The sequence below is a fragment of the Argopecten irradians genome, chromosome 12 (genome assembly GCF_041381155.1).
Source record: "Argopecten irradians isolate NY chromosome 12, Ai_NY, whole genome shotgun sequence".
NCBI classification, from domain to species: domain Eukaryota; kingdom Metazoa; phylum Mollusca; class Bivalvia; order Pectinida; family Pectinidae; genus Argopecten; species Argopecten irradians.
This window is the reverse complement of record NC_091145.1, coordinates 360,198-385,965: the sequence shown is the minus strand read 5'-3', so window position 1 is coordinate 385,965 and position 25,768 is coordinate 360,198. Positions and strand designations below refer to the sequence as shown.

Genomic DNA, 25,768 nt, shown 5'->3' with positions numbered 1-25,768 from the left:
AGCTAGGGTCTGGTTCCTAGTTCCGTTTAAGTTAAACGGAACTGGAGTCTAGGTGTCAGATCCGTTTAAGGAAACTTGTGTTAAGGAGATTTATTCTGTGCTGTAGTATTCATAGAAGCTCTAAGTTCGATTCCTGTATATAATAGGCAATTGAACATGCAGTTAGATATGGGAATCCTAATAAACGGAACTCGGCTCGTTGGCCAGTACTTTTGTTAAACGGAACTCGGGTCTGGTTCCTAGTTCCGTATAAGCTTAAACGGAACTCGGGTCTGGTTCCTAGTTCCGTTTAAGTTAAACGGAACTGGAGTCTAGGTGTCAGATCCGTTTAAGGAAACTTGTGTTAAGGAGATAATTTATGTGCTGTATTATTCATGGAAGCTCTAAGTTCGATTCCTGTATATAATAGGTAATTGAACATGCAGTTAGAGATAGGAATCCTAATAAACGGAACTCCGCTCGTTGGCCAGTATGTATGTTAAACGGAACTCGGGTCTGGTTCCTAGTTCCGTATAAGCTTAAACGGAACTCGGGTCTGGTTCCTGGTTCCGTTTAAGTTAAACGGAACTGAGGTCTAGGTGTCAGATCCGTTTAAGGAAATCTGTGTTATAGAGATTAATTCTGTGTCGTATCGCTGCTGAAAGCTCAGAGTTCGATTCCGATATATAATATGTAATTGAACATTCAATTAGAGGTAGAAATCCTAATAAACGGAACTCGGCTCGTTGGCCAGTACTTTTGTTAAACGGAACTCGGGTCTGGTTCCTGGTTCCGTTTAAGTTAAACGGAACTGAGGTCTAGGTGTCAGATCCGTTTAAGAAAATCTGTGTTATAGAGATTAATTCTGTGTCGTATCGCTGCTGAAAGCTCAGAGTTCGATTCCGATATATAATATGTAATTGAACATTCAATTAGAGGTAGAAATCCTAATAAACGGAACTCGGCTCGTTGGCCAGTACTTTTGTTAAACGGAACTCGGGTCTGGTTCCTAGTTCCGTGTAAGCTTAAACGGAACTCGGGTCTGGTTCCTAGTTCCGTTTAAGTTAAACGGAACTGGAGTCTATGTGTCAGATCCGTTTAAGGAAACTTGTGTTAAGGAGATTAATTCTGTGTCGTATCGCTGCTGAAAGCTCAGAGTTCGATTCCCATATATAATATGTAATTGAACATTCAATTAGAGGTAGAAATCCTAATAAACGGAACTCGGCTCGTTGGCCAGTACTTTTGTTAAACGGAACTCGGGTCTGGTTCCTAGTTCCGTATAAGCTTAAACGGAACTCGGGTCTGGTTCCTAGTTCCGTTTAAGTTAAACGGAACTCGGGTCTGGTTCCTAGTTCCGTTTAAGTTAAACGGAACTCGGGTCTGGTTCCTAGTTCCGTTTATTAAACGGAACTAGGAACTAGGAACTCGCAACCAACTTCAGCCCTCCCATTTTCATAACCAAGAGGCCTAAAGAACCTATATTACCTGGGTCATGTCTCTTTTATCTTAATGCAGCAGGTGAGCAATTCTGGCCCATTCGGCTCTTGTATTTTATTCTCTGTGCTTTTTAGGCTCAGCTGCGAACATTTATACCTGAGATGCTGAAGTACTCGACAGGTCGTAGTAAGCCAGGCTGGGGTAAGATGGAGTGTATACCTGCCTGGTGGCCTAAAGATATACCCTGGGCAAATGTTCGCAGTGATGTCCGGTCTATGGAGGAAAAAAAAAAGGTAATATAACTACATCTAACTTGTATGATAAAAAGAGCGCAGGTGTGCTCCAGTAAGGACACATTAAAATGTCAATAAAGGTTATATATGTGCCGTAATTTTCATACTAACAAATTAACAAGAGCTTTTACTTTTTAATTCACAGTCAAAAATTACTAAATTAAAAATTTTCACAATACCTGCAACGCATAGGTTTTAATGTTACAAGTGAGAGCTGAAAATGATGTGCTGCTAAATATCATTATATTTATATATCTATAGCGCCGTGTAATGAGTACATAATATATTATGATCAGACAATGAAACCAAGATACAGTCTACATTTTAATGCACTTGGAACAGCATTTGTACGAGCAGCGGTGCTGTCTCGTTTATTGGTAACCATACCGACCACATAATTGAATTAAGGGAATTTAGCAATTTCAAGCATTCCCAAACCAAGCTGCTGTCGGAGTTAAGGACTGTTAGCGACATTATTACTATATAGTGACATATCTCTTTGTTACATGACCCCTAGCCTTACCTCTACCCCGGTGTAGTATATGGTATGGTAAGGACTGTCAGCAACATTAACTCCACTATTACTATAGTGACATATCTCTTTGTTACATGACCCCTAGCCTTACCTCGACCCTGGTGTAGTATGGTATGGTAAGGACTGTCAGTGACATTAACTCCACTATTACTATAGTGACATATCTCTTTGTTACATGACCTCTAGCCTTACCGCGACCCCGGTGTAGTATGGTATGGTAAGGACTGTCAGTGACATTAACTCCACTATGACTATAGTGACATATCTCTTTGTTACATGATCCCTAGCCTAACCTCGACCCCAGTGTAGTATGGTATGGTAAGGACTGTCAGCGACATTAACTCCACTATTACTATAGTGACATATCTCTTTGTTACATGACCCCTAACCTTACCTCGACCCCGGTGTAGTATGGTATGGTAAGGACTGTCAGCGACATTAACTCCACTATTACTATAGTGACATATCTTTTTGTTACATGACCCCTAGCCTTACCTCGACCCCGGTGTAGTATGGTATGGTAAGGACTGTCAGCGACATTAACTCCACTATTACTATAGTGACATATCTCTTTGTTACATGACCCCTAGCCTTACCTCGACCCCGGTGTAGTATGGTATGGTAAGGACTGTCAGCGACATTAACTCCACTATTACTATAGTGACATATCTCTTTGTTACACGACCCCTAGCCTTACCTCGACCCCTGTGTAGTATGGTATGGTAAGGACTGTCAGCGACATTAACTCCACTATTACTATAGTGACATATCTCTTTGTTACATGACCCCTAGCCTTACTTTGACCCCGGTGTAGTATGGTATGGTAAGGACTGTCAGTGACATTAACTCCACTATTACTATAGTGACATATCTCTTTGTTACATGACCCCTAGCCTTACCTCGACCCCGGTGTAGTATGGTATGGTAAGGACTATCAGCGACATGAACTCCACTATTACTATAGTGACATATCTCTTTGTTACACGACCCCTAGCCTTACCTCGACCCCGGTGTAGTATGGTATGGTAAGGACTATCAGCGACATTAACTCCACTATTACTATAGTGACATATCTCTTTCTTACATGACCCCTAGCCTTACCTCGACCCTGGTGTAGTATGGTATGGTAAGGACTGTCAGCGACATTAACTCCACTATTACTATATAGTGACATATCTCTTTGTTACATGACCCCTAGCCTTACCTCGACCCCGGTGTAGTATGGTATGGTAAGGACTGTCAGCGACATTAACTCCACTATTACTATAGTGACATATCTCTTTGTTACATGACCCCTAACCTTACCTCGACCCCGGTGTAGTATGGTATGGTAAGGACTGTCAGCGACATTAACTCCACTATTACTATATAGTGACATATCTCTTTGTTACATGACCCCTAGCCTTACCTCGACCCCGGTGTAGTATGGTATGGTAAGGACTGTCAGCGACATTAACTCCACTATTACTATATAGTGACATATCTTTTTGTTACATGACCCCTAGCCTTACCTCGACCCCGGTGTAGTATGGTATGGTAAGGCCTGTCAGCGACATTAACTCCACTATTACTCTATAGTGACATATCTCTTTGTTACACGACCCCTAGCCTTACCTCGACCCCGGTGTAGTATGGTATGGTAAGGACTGTCAGCGACATTAACTCCACTATTACTATAGTGACATATTTCTTTGTTACATGACCCCTAGCCTTACCTCGACTCCAGTGTAGTATGGTATGGTAAGGACTGTCAGCGACATTAACTCCACTATTACTATATAGTGACATATCTCTTTGTTACATGACCCCTAGCCTTACCTCGACCCCGGTGTAGTAATGGTATGGTAAGGACTGTCAGCGACATAAACTCCACTATTACTATATAGTGACATATCTCTTTGTTACACGACCCCTAGCCTTACCTTGACCTCGGTGTAGTATGGTATGGTAAGGACTATCAGTGACATTAACTCCACTATTACTATATAGTGACATATCTCTTTGTTACACGACCCCTAGCCTTACCTTGACCTCGGTGTAGTATGGTATGGTAAGGACTATCAGTGACATTAACTCCACTATTACTATATAGTGACTTATCTCTTTGTTATACGACCCTTAGCCTTACCTCGACCCCGGTGTAGTATGGTATGGTAAGGACTATCAGTGACATTAACTCCACTATTACTATATAGTGACATATCTCTTTGTTATACGACCCCTAGCCTTACCTCGACCCCGGTGTAGTATGGTATGGTAAGGACTATCAGTGACATTAACTCCACTATTACTATAGTGACATATCTCTTTGTTACACGACCCCTAGCCTTACCTCGACCCAGGTGTAGTATGGTATGGTAAGGACTGTCAGTGACATTAACTCCACTATTACTATAGTGACATATCTCTTTGTTACATGACCCCTAGCCTTACCTCGACCCCGGTGTAGTATGGTATGGTAAGGACTGTCAGCAACATTAACTCCACTATTACTATAGTGACATATCTCTTTGTTACACGACCCCTAGCCTTACCTCGACTCCTGTGTAGTATGGTATGGTAAGGACTGTCAGTGACATTAACTCCACTATTACTACAGTGACATATCTCTTTGTTACACGACCCCTAGCCTTACCTTGACCCCTGTGTAGTATGGTATGGTAAGGAATGTCAGTGACATTAACTCCACTATTACTATATAGTGACATATCTCTTTGTTACATGACCCCTAGCCTTACCTCGAACCCGCTGTAGTATGGTATGGTAAGGACTGTCAGCGACGTTAACTCCACTATTACTATATAGGGACATATCTCTTTGTTACATAACCCCTAGCCTTACCTCGACTCCGGTGTAGTATGGTATGGTAAGGACTGTCAGCGACATTAACTCCACTATTACTATATAGTGACATATCTCTTTGTTACATGACCCCTAGCCTTACCTCGACCCCGGTGTAGTATGGTATGGTAAGGACTATCAGCGACATTAACTCCACTATTACTCTATAGTGACATATCTCTTTGTTACACGACCCCTAGCCTTACCTCGACCCCGGTGTAGTATGGTATGGTAAGGACTGTCAGTGACATTAACTCCACTATTACTATAGTGACATACCTCTTTGTTACATGACCCGGAGCCTTACCTCGACCCCGGTGTAGTATGGTATGGTAAGGCCTGTCAGCGACATTAACTCCACTATTACTATAGTGACATATCTCTTTGTTACATGACCCCTAGCCTTACCTCGACCCAGGTGTAGTATGGTATGGTAAGGACTGTCAGCGACATTAACTCCACTATTACTATATAGTGACATATCTCTTTGTTACATGACCCCTAGCCTTACCTCGACCCCGGTGTAGTATGGTATGGTAAGGACTGTCAGCGACATTAACTCCACTATTACTATATAGTGACATATCTCTTTGTTACATGACCCCTAGCCTTACCTCGACCCCGGTGTAGTATGGTATGGTAAGGACTGTCAGTGACATTAACTCCACTATTACTATATAGTGACATATCTCTTTGTTACATGACCCCTAGCCTTACCTCGACCCAGGTGTAGTATATATGGTATGGTAAGGACTGTCAGCGACATTAACTCCACTATTACTATAGTGACATATCTCTTTGTTACATGACCCCTAGCCTTACCTTGACCTCGGTGTAGTATGGTATGGTAAGGACTGTCAGCGACATTAACTCCACTATTACTATAGTCACATATCACTTTGTTACACGACCCCTAGCCTTACCTCGACCCCGGTGCAGTATGGTATGGTAAGGACTGTCAGCGACATTAACTCCACTATTACTATAGTGACATATCTCTTTGTTACATGACCCGGAGCCTTACCTCAACCCGGTGTAGTATGGTATGGTAAGGACTGTCAGCGACATTAACTCCACTATTACTATAGTGACATATCTCTTTGTTACATGACCCCTAGCCTTACCTCGACCCCGGTGTAGTATGGTATGGTAAGGACTGTCAGCGACATTAACTCCACTATTACTATAGTGACATATCTCTTTGTTACATGACCCCTAGCCTTACCTCGACTCCGGTGTAGTATGGTATGGTAAGGACTGTCAGTGACATTAACTCCACTATTACTATAAAGTGACATATCTCTTTGTTACACGACCCCTAGCCTTACCTCGACTCCGGTGTAGTATGGTATGGTAAGGACTGTCAGTGACATTAACTCCACTATTACTATAAAGTGACATATCTCTTTGTTACATGACCCCTAGCCTTACCTCGACCCCGGTGTAGTAATGGTATGGTAAGGACTGTCAGCGACATAAACTCCACTATTACTATATAGTGACATATCTCTTTGTTACACGACCCCTAGCCTTACCTCGACCCCGGTGTAGTATGGTATGGTAAGGACTATCAGTGACATTAACTCCACTATTACTATATAGTGACATATCTCTTTGTTACACGACCCCTAGCCTTACCTCGACCCCGGTGTAGTATGGTATGGTAAGGACTATCAGTGACATTAACTCCACTATTACTATATAGTGACATATCTCTTTGTTACATGACCCCTAGCCTTACCTCGACCCTGGTGTAGTATGGTATGGTAAGGACTATCAGTGACATTAACTCCACTATTACTATATAGTGACATATCTCTTTGTTACATGACCCCTAGCCTTACCTCGACCCTGGTGTAGTATGGTATGGTAAGGACTATCAGTGACATTAACTCCACTATTACTATAGTGACATATCTCTTTGTTACATGACCCCTAGCCTTACCTCGACCCCGGTGTAGTATGGTATGGTAAGGACTATCAGTGACATTAACTCCACTATTACTATATAGTGACATATCTCTTTGTTACATGACCCCTAGTCTTACCTCGACCCCGGTGTAGTATGGTATGGTAAGGACTATCAGTGACATTAACTCCACTATTACTATATAGTGACATATCTCTTTGTTACATGACCCCTAGCCTTACCTCGACCCCGGTGTAGTATGGAATGGTAAGGACTGTCAGTGACATTAACTCCACTATTACTATATAGTGACATATCTCTTTGTTACATGACCCCTAGCCTTACCTCGACCCCGGTGTAGTATGGTATGGTAAGGACTGTCAGCGACATTAACTCCACTATTACTATAGTGACATATCACTTTGTTACATGACCCCTAGCCTTACCTCGACCCCGGTGTAGTAATGGTATGGTAAGGACTGTCAGCGACATAAACTCCACTATTACTATATAGTGACATATCTCTTTGTTACACGACCCCTAGCCTTACCTCGACTCCGGTGTAGTATGGTATGGTAAGGACTGTCAGTGACATTAACTCCACTATTACTATATAGTGACATATCTCTTTGTTACATGACCCCTAGCCTTACCTCGACCCCGGTGTAGTATGGTATGGTAAGGACTGTCAGCGACATTAACTCCACTATTACTATATAGTGACATATCTCTTTGTTACATGACCCCTAGCCTTACCTCGACCCCGGTGTAGTATGGTATGGTAAGGACTGTCAGCGACATTAACTCCACTATTACTATAGTGACATATTTCTTTGTTACATGACCCCTAGCCTTACCTCGACCCCGGTGTAGTAATGGTATGGTAAGGACTGTCAGCGACATAAACTCCACTATTACTATATAGTGACATATCTCTTTGTTACACGACCCCTAGCCTTACCTTGACCTCGGTGTAGTATGGTATGGTAAGGACTATCAGTGACATTAACTCCACTATTACTATATAGTGACATATCTCTTTGTTACATGACCCCTAGCCTTACCTCGACCCCGGTGTAGTATGGTATGGTAAGGACTGTCAGCGACATTAACTCCACTATTACTATATAGTGACATATCTCTTTGTTACATGACCCCTAGCCTTACCTCGACCCCGGTGTAGTAATGGTATGGTAAGGACTGTCAGCGACATAAACTCCACTATTACTATATAGTGACATATCTCTTTGTTACACGACCCCTAGCCTTACCTTGACCTCAGTGTAGTATGGTATGGTAAGGACTATCAGTGACATTAACTCCACTATTACTATATAGTGACATATCTCTTTGTTACACGACCCCTAGCCTTACCTCGACCCCTGTGTAGTATGGTATGGTAAGGACTGTCAGCGACATTAACTCCACTATTACTATATAGTGACATATCTCTTTGTTACATGACCCCTAGCCTTACCTCGACCCCGGTGTAGTAATGGTATGGTAAGGACTGTCAGCGACATTAACTCCACTATTACTATAGTGACATATCTCTTTGTTACATGACCCGGAGCCTTACCTCGACCCGATGTAGTATGGTATGGTAAGGACTGTCAGCGACATTAACTCCACTATTACTATAGTGACATATCTCTTTGTTACATGACCCCTAGCCTTACCTCGACCCCGGTGTAGTATGGTATGGTAAGGACTGTCAGCGACATTAACTCCACTATTACTATATAGTGACATATCTCTTTGTTACATGACCCCTAGCCTTACCTCGACCCTGGTGTAGTATGGTATGGTAAGGACTGTCAGTGACATTAACTCCACTATTACTATAAAGTGACATATCTCTTTGTTACATGACCCCTAGCCTTACCTCGACCCCGGTGTAGTATGGTATGGTAAGGACTGTCAGTGACATTAACTCCACTATTACTATATAGTGACATATCTCTTTGTTACATGACCCCTAGCCTTACCTCGACCCTGGTGTAGTATGGTATGGTAAGGACTGTCAGCGACATTAACTCCACTATTGCTATAGTGACATACCTCTTTGTTACATGACCCCTAGCCTTACCTCGACCCTGGTGTAGTATGGTATGGTAAGGACTGTCAGCGACATTAACTCCACTATTACTTTAGTGACATATCTCTTTGTTACATGACCCCTAGCCTTACCTCGACCCCGGTGTAGTATGGTATGGTAAGGACTGTCAGCGACATTAACTCCACTATTACTTTAGTGACATATCTCTTTGTTACATGACCCCTAGCCTTACCTCGACCCTGGTGTAGTATGGTATGGTAAGGCCTGTCAGCGACATTAACTCCACTATTACTTTAGTGACATATCTCTTTGTTACATGACCCCTAGCCTTACCTCGACCCCTGCCTCTGCCTTTCTTTGGGCTCTTTTTAAAGTGTAATGTTAGACAGCAGTCATACTCAGACTCAGAAGCTCTGTCGGAACTACTCGACGACTTCTACTTACAATATATCTTCGTCCCGACTGAAATTACGACAGGACATCGTCCTTGTCAGCCATGGCCGTTCTGTGTTTACACCACGTCTAACACGGGCATACTTAACTTACTTCTGTAAAACACCACTCACAGCCTCTGATGACAGTTGTTATGAGTTACGATGAATCTATGGTAACGTAGGATACAAATATGAGCGAAATAAAGTGTAACCTGTCAAATAAACTAAAACTATGAGTACAAAAAAGTACTGCAAGGTACACTGTACATTGCTCAGAAAGAAAGATGATGGTTTCTGGCACATTCTGGGTTATTTTTACCAGCTGATGTTGAACATTCACGAGGTCAAAAAGCCTCTTTGAATGGAGATCGTCTCTCACTGGTCAGTGAGAATATGCTATGTGATACCCTCCCAAGCCAAGGGCTTATCGAAAAAGAATGTAATGGGCTTCAGTAGTTAGTAATGGTCATAATGGTACATTAAACTAATTTTAATTGCCATTATTATGAAACAAATAAAAAACAAATAATGGCCATTATTTTGTTCATGTCTACTACAAAGAAAAGAAATAATGGAAAAAAATAAAACAAAATTTTGAAAAATATGCCCATTAATACCTCTCTAAATTCTAAATTTTGAAAAAAAAAGAACACAAGAATTAATGGCCAATTTTAATGAAAACACTGTTTTTAATGTGATTGTAATGAATAAGTAATAACATTTTAATGGCTTTTCTGGGCAGTACCAGTGTTAATAGATCTGGTTTTTTTTAATCCTTTTGATTTGTGAATACTTGGATGGATTTGTCTCCTCTAGGTATCTTGGACAGAAGCCCTGAAGACAATGGTGAAAAACTGTTACATACATCATGGCCGGGATGATTTGCTCAATTTCTTCAATGGTGACCAAGATCAGCGTGAGCCCTCCCAAACGATGCTTCAGACTATCAACAACCCCGACGGCACTGTTTCTATAATACAGATAGATACCGGGCCCAATCATGTGGTTACCCTACCTGATGGCACTCAGGCCACTGTAGTTAACACTGTGAATTCGGTAGGTCAGACATAAATTACTCTACCTGACAGCACTCAGGCCACTGTAGTTACACTGTGAATTTGGTAGGTCAGACATAAATTACCCTACCTGACGGCACTCAGGCCAATATATAGTATTTAAATGTCTTTGTTTCATTCTGTATCCGAACCCATGTGACTGTTAAGGCCCATGGTCCTCTTGTGATAATTACTAAATAAACGAGGTGAGTGATACAAGCTCTCTGGGTCTCTTAACACTATATATGTTGTTTGTGATGAAAGCCTGCACCTGCCCCCCCTCCCCACCCCTCAATCCCCCATTCCTTGCGTATACTATGTTAACATTGATGATTCAATTCGTTGTTTTGCCGTCTGGCACAGTGATAATCGACCAATGTCGGTTATTAGGACGACGGCGGGAAACATAAAACAACCTGCGTTATGAAAATTAGCATTTAAGGTAGACCGTCCCTTCTGGTTTCCTCTCAAGGATTTCGTTCATTTTTAGGTCATCTGACCGAAGGTCAGGATGACCTATTGTCATCGTGTTTCGTCCGTCGTCGTGCGCCGTGCGCCGTCCACCGTGCGTCTTGCGTAAGACTATTTATACAAAAGCCTACTCCTCCTTCATCCTTTGATGGATTTCATCCATATTTGGTTTGAAGCATCATTAGGGAAGGACAATCATATTTTATATAAATGAGCTTGGTCCGACCCCTAGGGGCTGAGGGGTGGGGCACCAAAAGGGCAAATTTTCTTATTTTAAGCTTTGAAATCCTACTCCTCCTTCATCCTTGGATGGATTTCATCCATATTTAGTTTGAAACATCATTTGGGATGGACAATCATATTTTATATAAATGAGATTGGTCCGACCCCTAGGGGCTGAGGGGTAGGGCCCCAAAAGGGCAAATTCTCTTAATTTTAGCTTTAAAATCCTACTTCTCCTTCATCCTTGGATGGATTTCATCCATATTTGGTGGGAAACATTATTTGGGACGGACAATCATATTTTATATATTTGAGATAGGTGTGACCCCTAAGGGCTGAGGGGTGGGGCCCCAAAAGGGCAAATTTTCTTATTTTAAGCTTTAAAATCCTACTCCTCCTTCATCCTTGGATGGATTTCATCCATATTTGGTGTGAAACATTATTGATGAAGGACAATCATATTTTAAATAAATGAGCTTGGTCCGACCCCTAGGGGCTGAATGGTGGGGCCCCAAAGGGCAAATTTTCTTAAATTTAGCTTTAAAAACCTACTCCTCCTTCATCCTTGGATGGATTTCATCCATATTTGGTGTGAAACATCATTTGGGATGGACAATCATATTTTATATAAATGAGATTGGTCCGACCCCTAGGGGCTGAGGGGTAGGGCCCCAAAAGGGCAAATTTTCTTAATTTTAGCTTTAAAATCCTACTTCTCCTTCATCCTTGGATGGATTTCATCCATATTTGGTGGGAAACATTATTTGGGACGGACAATCATATTTTATATAAATGAGCCTGGTCCAACCCCTGGGGGCTGAGGGGTGGGGCCCCAAAAAGGGCAAATTTTCTTAATTTTAGCTTTAAAATCCTACTCCTCCTTCATCCTTGGATGGATTTCATCCATATTTGATGTGAAACATCATTGGGGACGTACAATCATTTTTTGATATAAATGAGCCTGGTCCGACCCCTAGGGGCTGAGAGGTGGGGCCCCAAATGGGGAAATTTTCTTAATTTTAGCTTTAAAATCCTTCTCCTTCTTCATCCTTGGATGGATTTCATCCATATTTGTTGTGAAACATCATTGGGGAAGGACAATCATATTACAAATGAGCCTGGTCCGGCCCCTAGGGGCTGAGGGGTGGGTCCCCAAATGGGGAAATTTTCTTAATTTTAGCTTTAAAATCCTACTCCTCCTCCATCCTTGGATGAATTTTATCCATATTTGGTGTGAAGCATCATTGGGGAAACACAATTATATTTTATATAAATGAGTCTGGTCTGAACCCTAGGAACTGAGGGGTGGGGCCCAAAAGGGCAAATTTTCTTAATTTTAGCTGGCTCACTTCCTGTTTTAGGTTTCAGTCTCCGATCTCAATGAAAATTGGCCTATAGGGGTTTTAATTGATGCCGAACAACATGCAAACATTTTCGTAAAGATTTTTGGTATTCCAAGATGGCCACTGGCCCACTTCCTGTTTTAAGGTTTCAGTCTCCGATCTCAATGAAAATTGGTCTATAGGAGTTTTAATTGATGCCGAACAACATGCAAACATTTTCGTAAAGATTTTGGTATTCCAAGATGGTCGCTGTCCCACTTCCTGTTTTAAGGTTTCAGTCTCCGATCTCAATGAAAATTGGTCTTTAGGGGTTTTAATTGATGCCGAACAACATGCAAACATTTTCGTAAAGATTTTGGTATGTATTCCAAGATGGCCGCTGGCCCACTTCCTGTTTTAAGGTTTCAGTCTCCTATCTCAATGAAAATATGTCTATAGGGTTTTAATTGATGCCGAACAACATGCAAACATTTTCTTAAAGATTTTGGTATTCCAAGATGGCCGCTGGCCCACTTCCTGTTTTAAAGTTTCAGTCTCCGATCTTAATGAAAATTGGTCTATAGTGGTTTTAATTGATTCAGAAGGGGGAACTTTAGGTAAGGACAATCATATTTTATAAAGGACAGAGGTAAGACCCATGGGGATAGTATGACCAAGGTCCAAAATGGGAGCTTTGCTGAAATTTGGCTTTAAAATCTGACTCCTCCTTATATTAATCCTTGAATGGGTTTTGACCATATTTGGATGAAGGGCTACCCAAGTTTGTTCAACAAATGACATTTACCTTTTTCAGAAACTTAATATTCAACTAAGGAGTTCCTTGTATTGTTTTATATTAATCGTTAACCAATACTTTATACTGTGACTTTGTTGTTTTGTGCCATGAGTCAGATGACCGTTAAGGCCCATGGGCCTCTTGTTAGCTCACCTGGTCCGAAGGACCAAGGTGAGCTTATGCCATACCGTGGCGTCCGGCGTCCGGCGTCCGTCCGTCCGGCGTCCGTACGTCCGTTCTGTCAACAATCGACTTCTTCTCCATAACCGCTGGTCAGATTTCAACAAATTTGACTGGTAGCATCCTTATGGGCTACTAACTGAAAATTGTACAAATGATGGGGCTGACCCCCCAGGGGCCTGAGAGGCGGGGCCAAAAAGGGTCAATTTGGCTATTTCCATTTAAACGACTGCTTCTCTGAAACTAAGCATGGGATAGCACCCAAAATGCAATGGTAGCATCCTTATAGGGTGATGATTCAAAATTGTTCAAATGATAGAGCTGACCCCCTGGGGGCCTGAGGGGCGGGGTCAAAAGGGGTCAATTTGGCTATTTCCATTTAAACGACTTCTTCTCTGAAACTAAGCATGGAATAGCATCCATAATGCAATTGTAGCAATCCTTATAGGGTGGGGATTCAAAATTGTACAAATGATGGGGCTGACCCCCTGGGGGCCTGAGGGGCGGGGTCAAAAGGAGTCAATTTGGCTATTTCCATATAAACAACTTCTTCTCTGAAACTAAGTATGGAATAGCATCAATAATGCAATTGTAGCATCTTTATAGGGTGGGGATTCAAAATTGTACAAATGATGGGGCTGACCCCCCAGGGGCCTGAGGGTCGGGGTCAAAAGGGGTCAATTTGGCTATTTCCATATAAATGACTTCTTCTCTGCAACAAAGCATGTGATATATAAATATAGCACCCATAATGCAATGGTAGCATCCTTACAGGGTGAGGATTCAAAATTGTGCAAATGATAGGGCTGACCCTACTATTTTCATATAAATTACTTCCTCTCTGAACCTTTGTATTGGATAGCATATTTGTATGGTATCTATAGCATCATTATATGATGGTTGTGTTTCGAAATAAACAAATTTTGGAGTCAATTTTACTAATTTTTCTAATTTTAAGAGTCTTTGTGATAATTACAAAACAACCAAAAAAAAACAAACCAGTTGAGCAATACAGGCCCTCTGGGCCTCTTGTTTTATATTTTGATTTTAGGTATACCCTGATCACAAAAAACACATAAAAATCATATGTCACCGGGTTAATTTTTCTTCCAGGGTTGCTTAAAGATATGTACTTATGACTTAATATCACCGATTTTAAGGATTTTTAAATAAATAATATTTCCTCCCTGTAACATCCCATAACATATAAAATAATACGCCTGTAACATGTTCATTCCTTCAGTTAAAATAAGTGATATAGAATTCATAACTTTATTTTAAAATTAAATCCTGAAAAATTCTCTCAAGAAAAATCGATTTTTTAGAATTTCCTTGAAGATTGGCTTATTTGCAATAAGAAAAGCCAATGAAAAATAAACCTCACCGCATTATTTTTCAAAAATATGGCCGATTTCCTTGCTATAATACCCTTAAAATTTTGTCCTGAAAATGTTAAAAAGATAGGCGAATCCGTAACACTTTTCAAACGTTTTATGTTGATTCATTTACTCTTTTTAGTTTTATGTGTCACCTGTAACGCAAGCGGCGTCGGGTCGGCGTCCGTAAACGTAATTTCCGTGCGATAACTTAATTATTTATTGTCCGATATCAACCAAATTTGGTATATCAATGAGACCTCCGATGAGTTTGATGATAACCAAAATCCGTCAATATTTGCAAGAGTTATGGGACTTTAAAATCGTCAAAACAGATAAATCCATGGTCTAATTTCAACAAAATTTTAAAAAGTTGCTTTATATTAATGAGATCTTAGATGAGTTCAATAATGGTTGAAATCCGTCAATATTTCCAAGAGTTACGGGACTTTAAATTCATTAAAACAGATAAGTCCATGGTTTCCGCTCAATAGCTTAATATATTTATTGTCCGATTTCAACCAAATTTGGTATATTCTTTATATCAATGAGATCTTAGATGGGTTCGATACTGGTCAAAATACGTCAATATTTGCAAGAGTTACGGGACTCTAGAATGGTTTGTTTTATATCATTGAGACCTAAGATATGGGTTCGATACTGGTCAAAATCCATTTATGTTTGCAAGAGTTACTGGATTTGATAACTTCATCTTATTATTAACAGTATCTTCAACTGTAAATAACTATTTTTAGCTCATCTGGCCCGAAGGGCCGGTGAGCTTATGTCATGGCGCAGCGTCCGTCGTCCGTCCGTCCGTCTGTCCGTCAACATTTCCATTAAATCACTATTGTCATAGAGTTCTGCATGGATTGTAACCAAATTTGGCCACAAACATCCTTGGGAAAGGGAACAAAACTTGTATAAATTTTGACTCTGAACCCCCGGGGGCAGGAGGAGTGTTGTGGGCCCAATAGGGGAAATAGAGGTAAATCCTATAAATCGCTACTTGTCCTAGAGTTCTGCATGGATTGTAACCAAATTTGGCCACAAACATCCATGGGGGAAGGAGAACAAAACTTGTATAAATTTTGGCTCTGACCCCCCGGGGGCAGGAGGGGCGGGACCCAATAGGGGAAATAGAGGTAAATCCTATAAATCGCTACTTGTCCTAGAGTTCTGTATGGATTGTAACCAAATTTGGCCACAAACATCCTTGGGGAAGGAGAACAGAACTTGTATAAATTTTGGCTCTGACCCCCCGGCGCAGGAGGGGCGGAGCCCAATAGGGGAAATAGAGGTAAATCCTATAAAATCGCTATTTGTCCTAGAGTTCTGCATGGATTGTAACCAAATTTGACCACAAACATCCTTGGGGGAAGGGGAACAGAACTGGTATATACATTTTGGCTCTGACCCCATCCGGGGGCAGGAGGGTCGGGGCCCGATTGGGGAATTTAGAGGTAACATTCATTGCGAAATTCCTTCAGAAAAGAAACAAATGAAACTGTATTTTAAAACATTACTTAGCAATACAAACCAGCGTGAGCGGAGTCAGAGCCCTCCTCCTCTGGGTCCTCTTTGTTTGTGATGCTGTGCATGGCAGACACTATTTGACCACATCCGTGGAATTCTTGTTCTAGTATTTATTATTTTATTTGAAATATAACAGATAACTCAAATAATACCATATCTTAAATGATGTCATTTATTATATTTCATGAAAATTATAACAAAACAAAGTTTGCAAGCATCACAATGTAACAGGTATATATTGAGTTAGGGCCTGAACCTCTATACTTTCAAAAAGCGTCTAATTCATCAGGAAATATATGAGTTTTTTCTGAGACAAATAATTTGCTCTGTGTGATACTGTATTAAAATGGATTATTTTATGTTTATAACATCTTTCAAATTATAGGTACAGTAAAGATTTTAACAAAAACTAAAATGAAAATATTTTCCAGCAATTTTATTTCCGTACTTTTTTCGTCCGTTTTTCCGGACGAAAATTAGTATACCGGTATCTTACGAAGAGTGCCTATTGAAGTTCGAAACTCAAATGTTTCCATTCAAAACACCAATAACTTCCTTCGGTATCCATATACTGTGTAAATTTATTTCTATCCTGCAAAAAGATAGGTATACAATTGTAATGATAGCACTCATTCATTTGTTACTACTGAACTTTTCATTTTGGGTCCCTGTAAATCCATGTGTATTCCATCTGATTGTTTAGCGACTACTATGATTCTTGGATTTTACTCCTTGCATGAATCTTCAAAACTATACTCCATTTACCGATTGTCACACCTTTAGATCGATACACTTCAATTAAACACTGGAAACGGTTCTAAACGAAATACTTGCTTGAATGTCGATTTCAGAAGCGTGTTGTAATAGATGGGTACGGAGAAATAAAAATACATTTGCCGGGATCCAGATAGCGACGTTACAAATGTATGACGTCACAGAAGGGACAGTCTGCATTAACTTATTTAAATTTTCCAGGTAAAATTCAAAACTTGTGATGTCATATGCATGATATTTCAGCTTCTTTGATATTGTGTCATTATTTATATATCAGGATCAGTTTATATATTGCAGAACAACAGTAATTAGTAGGATTAAAAAATGTGGGCTGATATTGGTGATGTCATTGAATATTTATTACATCATAGATACTGTCCATACATAACTGATATGTCATCTGATAACTACATGTATGTGATATGCTAGGATGAAGGGCTACTAAGTTATGTTTTAAAATAAATGACCTTGACATTTATTCAATGCCATATGATTCAAATAGGCTAACATCCTTTTATCAAGAACCTAGCGGCCTAGACACCTGTATTACCTGGGTCAATACATAGAAATTCTTATTGATTCTCTGTACATGTATGAACTATTTGCAAGTATAAAACACTTAATACATGGTATAGCAAGTCCATTTTTCTAATCCGATCTACTTTAATTTACTTCAAACTGTGATAGAATTTCCTAACATAATGAAATAGCTTTCCAAGAGTTATCTCCCTTTAGCAAGTCTCTTCATTTTATCTGCGACACTCCCTTCAGGTGTCGCCCCACTAGTTAATTAAATTAAAATGTTAAGAAGGTGATGGTAATTGTAGTATTAACAGTAAGTTAATAACTTTGGTTACCCTACAAAATTATCAATTTCGTTTTATATTCCCATTTTAAAAAGTTGAAGGGTAGTGGCCCTTTAAAGATGCTCCACTGCTGACAAATGGTATTTTTTCACTATCAAAAACAGGAGCAGACGATTTTGTATTTTTCTTCAGTTAAAAAAGTTACTTACTTTACACCATTACCACCATTGAAAAGTTTGAGCTTCTAATTTTCCTTCAAGTTAAAAATATGAAAAATAATTAATTGCATCCCGAAAAAATTCCGTGGCACTATATCTTATATAGAATGAAGCAATGATTGCGCATGCACCAAAGCAAAATAAATTATTTTATGTTATTTTTTTGTGTTAGTTAGGCATATATATACACGATTAAACACCAATTATTGTTCAAATGATGATTAGCATTTATGCTCTGTCGGCGGTGGAGCATCTTTAAGTAATAATATATTGTACGTGATGACTGGCCTTCCAAGTAAACACTTTATTATTTGTGATAATGAGTATTTTAAGTTCACATTATATTTTTTGTGATAAAGGACCCCCAAGTTCCACAAGAAGCTACACAAGCCGTCCAAACTCTGGCTGATGTGCTGGCCAGTAGACAGGAAATACAAACAATCAAGCCTGTACAGGTAGAGATGAATGTAGAAACAGTGGGACATGGAATGGCAACAATTTCTGACGATGGTCACATCATACTGACTGGCGATAGCAATCTATCAGGTGAGGCTGAACACATCATGAAGCTAGCACAGATCATTTTACAGTTTTCATGTCTTTTACCCACCATCATGTTGGATTCAAATCGCTTTCCGTCCGTGGTCCGTCCGTCCGTTAACAATTCTTGTTTTCACTATTTCTTGGAATGTACTGAGGGATCATTCTCAAATTTCATATGTAGGTTCCCCTGGGACTCTAGTTGTGCATATTGGGACTGATCAGTTAACAAGATGGCCGCCAGGCAGCCATCTTTGATTATGATAGTTAAAGTTTGTTATCGCTATTTCTCAGAAAGTACTCTTGGGATCATTCTCAAATTTCAACGGTAAGTTCCCCTGTGGCCCTAGTTGTGCATATTGCCTTTTGGGACTGATCGGTCAACAAGTTGTCGCCGTCTTGGATTTTGATAGTTACTGCAGCTATTTCTTAGAAATTACTGAAGGGGTCTCTCTCAAATTCCATGTGTTTGTTCCCCTAAGGCCCTAGTTGTGCATAATGCCTTTTGAGACTGATCAGTCAACAAGATGGCCACCGCCTGCCATCTTTGATTTCATCGTTGAAGTTTGTTACCGCTATTTCTCAGAAAGTACACAAGCGATCTGTCTCAAATTTCATATGTAGTATGTTTGAAAAAGTTTGAAAAGCAGGTAAAAGATCCCTCTTTCCATTGTCAGACATAGATCATTCTTTTGTGGGCGCCAAGATTCCTCTGGGATCTCTTGTTTACTGGGCTTATAGCTTAATCTTAGCCATCATTTTTGCCTTTTTTACTTTTGGTTATTTTTGTCTGATTGAGAGTAATAAACTGATCGGAAAACATTTTATAAATCTAATGTAGAAAGAAACAATATGATTGTATTCTTATACATCTTTAGGTCATCTGACCCGATGTTTCGTCCCTGGTCTGCCGTCAGTTAACTTTTCACATTTTAAATTTCCATCAGTGGAGTTCGGCTGAAACTTACCTGAATTGATCCTGACATGATCCCAACCAAGTGTTGTTATTTTTTGGTTGATCTGAAATCCGCCATAGCGGCCATCTTGAAAATATATTTTGAACTTCTTCTCAAGTTCTACCTATGTGATTTGACTGAAACTTGTCTGAAATTACCCTGACATGGTCCCGACCAAGTGTTATTATTTTTAGGGTTGTTCTTAAATCCAAGATGGCCTCCCTGGCAATATTTCTAAATAATTTCTATAAGTCTTTTGCTTACATTGTGAGATGACCGTTAAGGCCCTTTGGCATCTTTGTTCTGTTGATAATTATGAAATTCTTTTCCAGGATACTTATAACAAATCAATGCATTATTTCCCTTCTAAGGTTTGATGACTATACCAGCCATACCAGTGTCCATGTATCAACAGATTGCCGGCTCAGCAGTTACGTCCCTTGCACAGCTACAACATCATGGCAGCATTCAGGTGATCACCAAACAGGAACCTGATTCTCTAGGAGATGTAGCGCAAGACACAATTACAGATGAATGTGTTTCTGTTATGTCAAGCTCCATAGACAAAGATGATAAAGATGCACAGTCTTGACAGCACTTGTCAGTGTAAATATTATTTCTAGCAATATTTATAATTTGTGTTATAAAAGGCCATCTGACCCGAATTGTCAGATTGACCACTAGCCAACATCGTCGTACGTCATTCTCTGTGTGTAAACATTTCATATTTTAAACTGTGGGACTAAGCAGTAACTTGCCAGAAATGATCCTGATATGGTCCCCACCAACTGTTGTTATTTTTTGAGTTGATCCAAAATCGCCACAGCCAACATATTGAAAGCACATTTTGAACTTCTTAGCCCCTTTCAGACATTCAGGGATGAGGCGCCGAATTAACGCGAACCACCAATCCAGGACAGTCTGTGACAATCCACCATCACCATGGAATAGCAGAAGTTAAGGGAACGATTTTGACATGTTATGTTTTCTTTGTTATTATATTATAGACCATAAGGTTTGCTAAATAAGGCTGTGAAAATCCTTAGTTTTATGCCTTGTATGTTTGGATGGAAATATACCTACAGAAATCACTTTACAATTACTAATACCGTATTCGCCGTAATTAGTGCCCATCTCGTAAAAGTGCTCCCTCCCCTTTTCGAGAGAGGATTTGAATTTGTATAAACGCCCCATTTCTTGGAGTTCACAATGTTTTACAACATGTGATGCCCCTAATATCAGCATTGTATCCCATATAACATGAACTTGTGAGTCTTTTACAGGTGAACAAGGACATGATAAAATGACAAAAGGCATATTTACTGTGAACCCCCCAGCCTTGCCCTTTGTTACAATTATTTAAGCACCCGGGACGCTAATAACGGTGAATACGGTACCACTGTAAAGATGTGAAATGAAATTGTAGACAACATTTTCACTTGTAATTTTTATTACCCGTACACTGCATATTGTTACTAGTGAAACAGTGGATGGACAACAGGCCGGAAGGTTTTTGCAAAAATTTTCACTATTAGATACCTTTTCACTGTATTTTTGTTTTCATATTAAATGACTTGTATTATCACATATGAATTCATGCCGTATGCATTTTGCCTTGATTTCTTTCTAAATTATTGTAAAACATCAAATGAAAATGATCAGGTATACGGCATATTGTTTTTTGCTGAAAATGAAAAACAGTGTACAGCATGTTGGTTTATATACATAAATCATAATAAATGATTTTTAGTGTATATTAAGGCAGTTACATGTCAATTGAAAAGAAATTATTGGTGTGGGGGAGGGGAGGGGGCATTTCACCATGGCCATGGTATTTTGACACCCTCTCCCCCCCCCCTCTCTCTCTTCCCTTGAAAAATATGCCTTACACTGCTAGCCATAGGTCTTAACTTAATCCCAATAAGGAGTTTATCATAAATGAGAAAAAAGCATGTATTCAAGTGTTGTTCTCACTTTTAATAGGGGGTAAGGTTTCATTTCACTATAATGTTATTTTGACCCCAGGGTCATTCTACCAAGGGGTCTAAATAATATACTACACTGGCAGAAATTCAACACTAAACAAAAGTGATTTCAGAACTAGACAAACTTTATTTTTCCAGGCAAATATTGTCATGTGAAGCGATATGGAAACATTACTGGACTGACTTGCTAAAAACATATTCCACACATTTTTTCTACAAGTATGGCTAATATGTCCTATGGTGGTCGGGTGATAGACTTAAAGCTCGATTATCAGTTAGTATCATTTAAGAAGGGCCTCCCCAGTGCTGCGTTGTCTGGTACAATGCCATAGTTGAACTTTTGCATTTTATAATGATATCCCAATGACCCAATGATCAGAGAAGCACACAACATCATCCTTGATATTCCAGGGCCACTATCACTTTAATACCGTAAGTGATAGTAACCCCTGGATCACCGGGGCTCACAAATTATTCACTATGTGATAATACTTGCAGCCATCAACACTAATGTAAGACTGAGGGCCACTGGGATTTTGCCTGTGTATATACCGTCCGTCGGCGTCCGCCATGCGTAATCTTTTCATTAAAACGACTTCTTCTCAATAACCAAAAGGCCCAGAGTACTCGAATTTGGCATGTAGCATGCTGGGATGAAGGGCTACCAAAGTTGTGAAAATTAATGACCTTGACCTACTTTCAAGATCACAGGGGTCAAATAGGCTGAAATCTTTGAACAACTTCTTCTCAATAACCATAAGGCCCAGAGTACTCATATTTGGCCTGTAGCATGCTGGGATGAAGAGCTATCAAAGTTGTGAAAATAAAAGACCTTGACCTACTTTCAAGGTCACATGGGTCAAATAGGCTGAAATCTTTGAACGACTTTTTCTCAATAACCATTAGGCCCAGGGTACTCATATTTGGCCTGTATCATACTGGGATTAAGGGCTACCAAAGTTGTGAAAATAAATGACCTTGACCTACTTTCAAGGTCACAGGGGCCAAATAGGCTAAATTTCTTTGAACAACTTCATATTTGGTCTGTAGCATGCGGGGATGAAGGGTACCAAAGTTATGAAAATGAATGACCTTGACCTGCTGTCAAGGTCACAGGGGTCAAATAGGCTAAAATCTTTGAACAACTTCTTCTCAATAACCATAAGGCCCAGAGTACTCATATTTAGCCTGTACCATGCGGGGGAAAAAGGGCTACCAAAGTTATGAAAATGAATGACCTTGACCTGCTGTCAAGGTCACAGGGGACATATACGCTAAAATCTTTGAATGACTTCTTCTCAATAACCAAAAGGCCCAGAGTACTCATATTTGGCCGGTAGTATGCTGGGATGAAGGGTTACCAATGTTATTGAAATGAATGACCTTGATCAACTATCAAGGTCAGAGGGGTCAAATATTCTAAAATCTTGAATTTTGAACTTCTCAAATTCTGCCAGTGTGATTTAGTTGATACTTGCATGGTCGTGACCAAGTGTTTTTATATCTTATGTTGATCTGAAATCCAAGATGGACACCACTCCCGCCATCTTGAAAATATAGTTTGAACTCATTCTCAAGTTCTACCAGTGCGATTTTGTTGGAACTTGTCTGAATAATTTTAAGGATACTGACATTGTCCCAACAAAGTGTTGTTATTTGTCGGGTTGACCCGAAAACCAAGATGGCCACCAAAGCCGCCATCTTGAAAACACATTTTGAACTTCTTGAAGTTCTACCCATGCAGTTTGACTGAAATTTGCATTAAATGATCCTTACATGGTCATGACCAAGGTTTTTTATTTTTTAACCATGACACCATATCTTATTAATTTCCTATACAGCTATTGCCAAGGTAGTCAGATGACCATTAAGGCCCTTGGGCCTCTTGTTATGATTTTGCTGTAATATATTATCATTTGTTTCATCTATTTGTTAAAATAAACTTGTGTTTGAACAATATTCTTTGAGACATAATAACCAATCAAATTCAAATTAGTTGGGTTTCTGGATTTTGGACCCCCCAAAAATTGCCAGGGCCCTCATTTTTCTTTCTAAAGGGAGACCAGTGATCTCCATTTCCAATAAAGTTAGTGTCTAAGCCTAAATAGTCGAAATGTATGTCATATCGTAGTAAGAGATGATATGAGGATATGACGTACAGTGGTGAGTGATTATGCAATACATATGTATTGCAAAAGATTGGATCCACTTGAATATTTCCCTAGGATATCACCGGGAATTTTCCCTTGCGGGAAAAGACCAAGATCCCGCCATGATATGACTGGGATTCTGTAGGATCTCTGGAAAATTTTCCAGTGGGATTCCACCAGCAGGGATTCCCGGATTCTTGGGTTAACAGTATATTTATGTGCCCCAGAGCCTGAATCATCGATGATACACACCCCGTCTGATCACATTAAACTGACAACGAGCAATAATACAAAAAGGCCTTAAATATGTCATATGCATGTGTAAATAATTACAAGGGGGATTGAAAACTAGTGTATATATCATATCATAGGAGGTGTAGACATTACAAATGTAGTACATTTAGAGAGAAGGTCATTGTAAGTGATGGGGTTCATTACATGTCCGCAGCTAATGACCGGTACACATAAGTTGTTAATTAGATACCATTATCTAAGTAAAGAGTCTAGACTACTAGTAATATGACAAAAAGGCTGGTCAAGCCTTATAATACTGAACAGGGGCCCAAAGAAGATAAAGGGGTTCTTGGGTCTTCTCGGAATCGTTGAAAGTTGGGACAAGTAGAGATGCGGGGGATAGGAGTATCAGTTTTGAAGTATGAGATTGAGATAGAGACCAGGGCGGAACTAGAGAGGGATCTGGAGTTAGCAAATAACACGGAACTATCTGGGAATTATTGACAGAGAAAGAAAGAATGAGACAAACTTTTTATAAAACACTTTACGATCAGGAACTATGAATAAACATCTACAAAAGGACCTGGAGTTATATTTTATAACATGGGGTCTTTTCTGGTGTTGTGACTAAGATGACAAGCGTGGACAGGAAGCAGGAAAAAAGAAAATGGGCATAAAGGCGAATAACAAAAATGCAACATGACCGAAAATGTAGGGATTTTATTTGATAATTTAGGGCAACAACTTACATAATGTACCGGGTTAATGTCGGCGATAAATGTCCACGGGGTTGTTGGTTCTGTATCTCCTTACGATGGAGATACAAGAAATGTAGAGGATGTCTCAGTGCAATAGATAAGGTAGCTACGTCAACACAAATAGGGCCTGATAGAACTTAACTTATCGCGTACCAAACAAGCAGGGGGCAGTAAGTGAATATATTCTTAGCTGAAGCACCAGCTGGAACGTGGACAGAATTTAAAACCTGAATTAAGAGGGCGTTTTTCAAATGTATACAACCTTCAAAATGCTTTTATCGTGTTGATAAAAACACGTCAAAAGGAACATGAAAGTGTTTAGGTATATGCTGAAACTCTTGCAAAAGATGCATACAAAAGGATGCAGCAAGGGAACCCTGCCATTGCCATTACTTTTGGTAAACAAATTTAGGACTCTTGTATTTTCAGGAACACAGGTGTCACTCATGCATAAACGAATATTTGACTTATTGCAGTCCAAAACGAAACTTTTAAAAAATACAGGGTGTCCCATAAATCAGGTTACAATTTCAAAATGTTATTACATTTGACATAACTGAGCAACGTTTTATTGTATGAACAATATTTGAGGAAGCCGGGTTACATAAAATTTACACAGGCCCCATTATCATTATACCCTCATAACCTCAACAAAATAAACATCTATTCCTTATATTTACAGTTTTTCAAGTAAATGAATATTATTTTTTCCCGCAGCAGTTGTTTTTTTTTAGGTCACCTGAGACGAAGTCTCAAGTGACCTTTTCTAATCGCCTTTTGTCCGTCGTCGTGCATCAACCGTCATGGGTCGTCCGTCGTATGTCCGTAAACAATTTATATTTTCGACTTCTTCTCCAAAACTGCTGAAGCAATTTCAATGAAATTTTGCACAAACATTC

At 39.7% G+C, this 25,768-nt stretch overlaps 1 protein-coding gene across 1 annotated transcript; it reads left to right on the top strand.

Annotated features, from left to right (window-relative positions):
• Positions 1–1,522: 1,522 nt before the first annotated feature.
• On the top strand, positions 1,523–23,684 carry LOC138336035 (nuclear respiratory factor 1-like). The gene is made up of 4 exons (XM_069285300.1): positions 1,523–1,712; positions 10,307–10,546; positions 18,606–18,792; positions 20,114–23,684. Exons 1-4 carry the CDS (start codon positions 1,581–1,583, stop codon positions 20,332–20,334), a joined length of 780 nt encoding a protein of 259 aa, XP_069141401.1. The 5' UTR covers positions 1,523–1,580; the 3' UTR covers positions 20,335–23,684.
• Positions 23,685–25,768: the final 2,084 nt, after the last annotated feature.

Coding starts and splice junctions, on each gene's coding strand:
- LOC138336035 (XM_069285300.1), top strand. CDS start 1,581: ATGCTGAAGTACTCGACAGGTCGTAGTAAGCCAGGCTGGGGTAAGATG. Junction 10,547..18,605: donor TAGTTAACACTGTGAATTCG/GTAGGTCAGACA, acceptor TTTGTGATAAAG/GACCCCCAAGTTCCACAAGA. Junction 18,793..20,113: donor TGGCGATAGCAATCTATCAG/GTGAGGCTGAAC, acceptor TTCCCTTCTAAG/GTTTGATGACTATACCAGCC.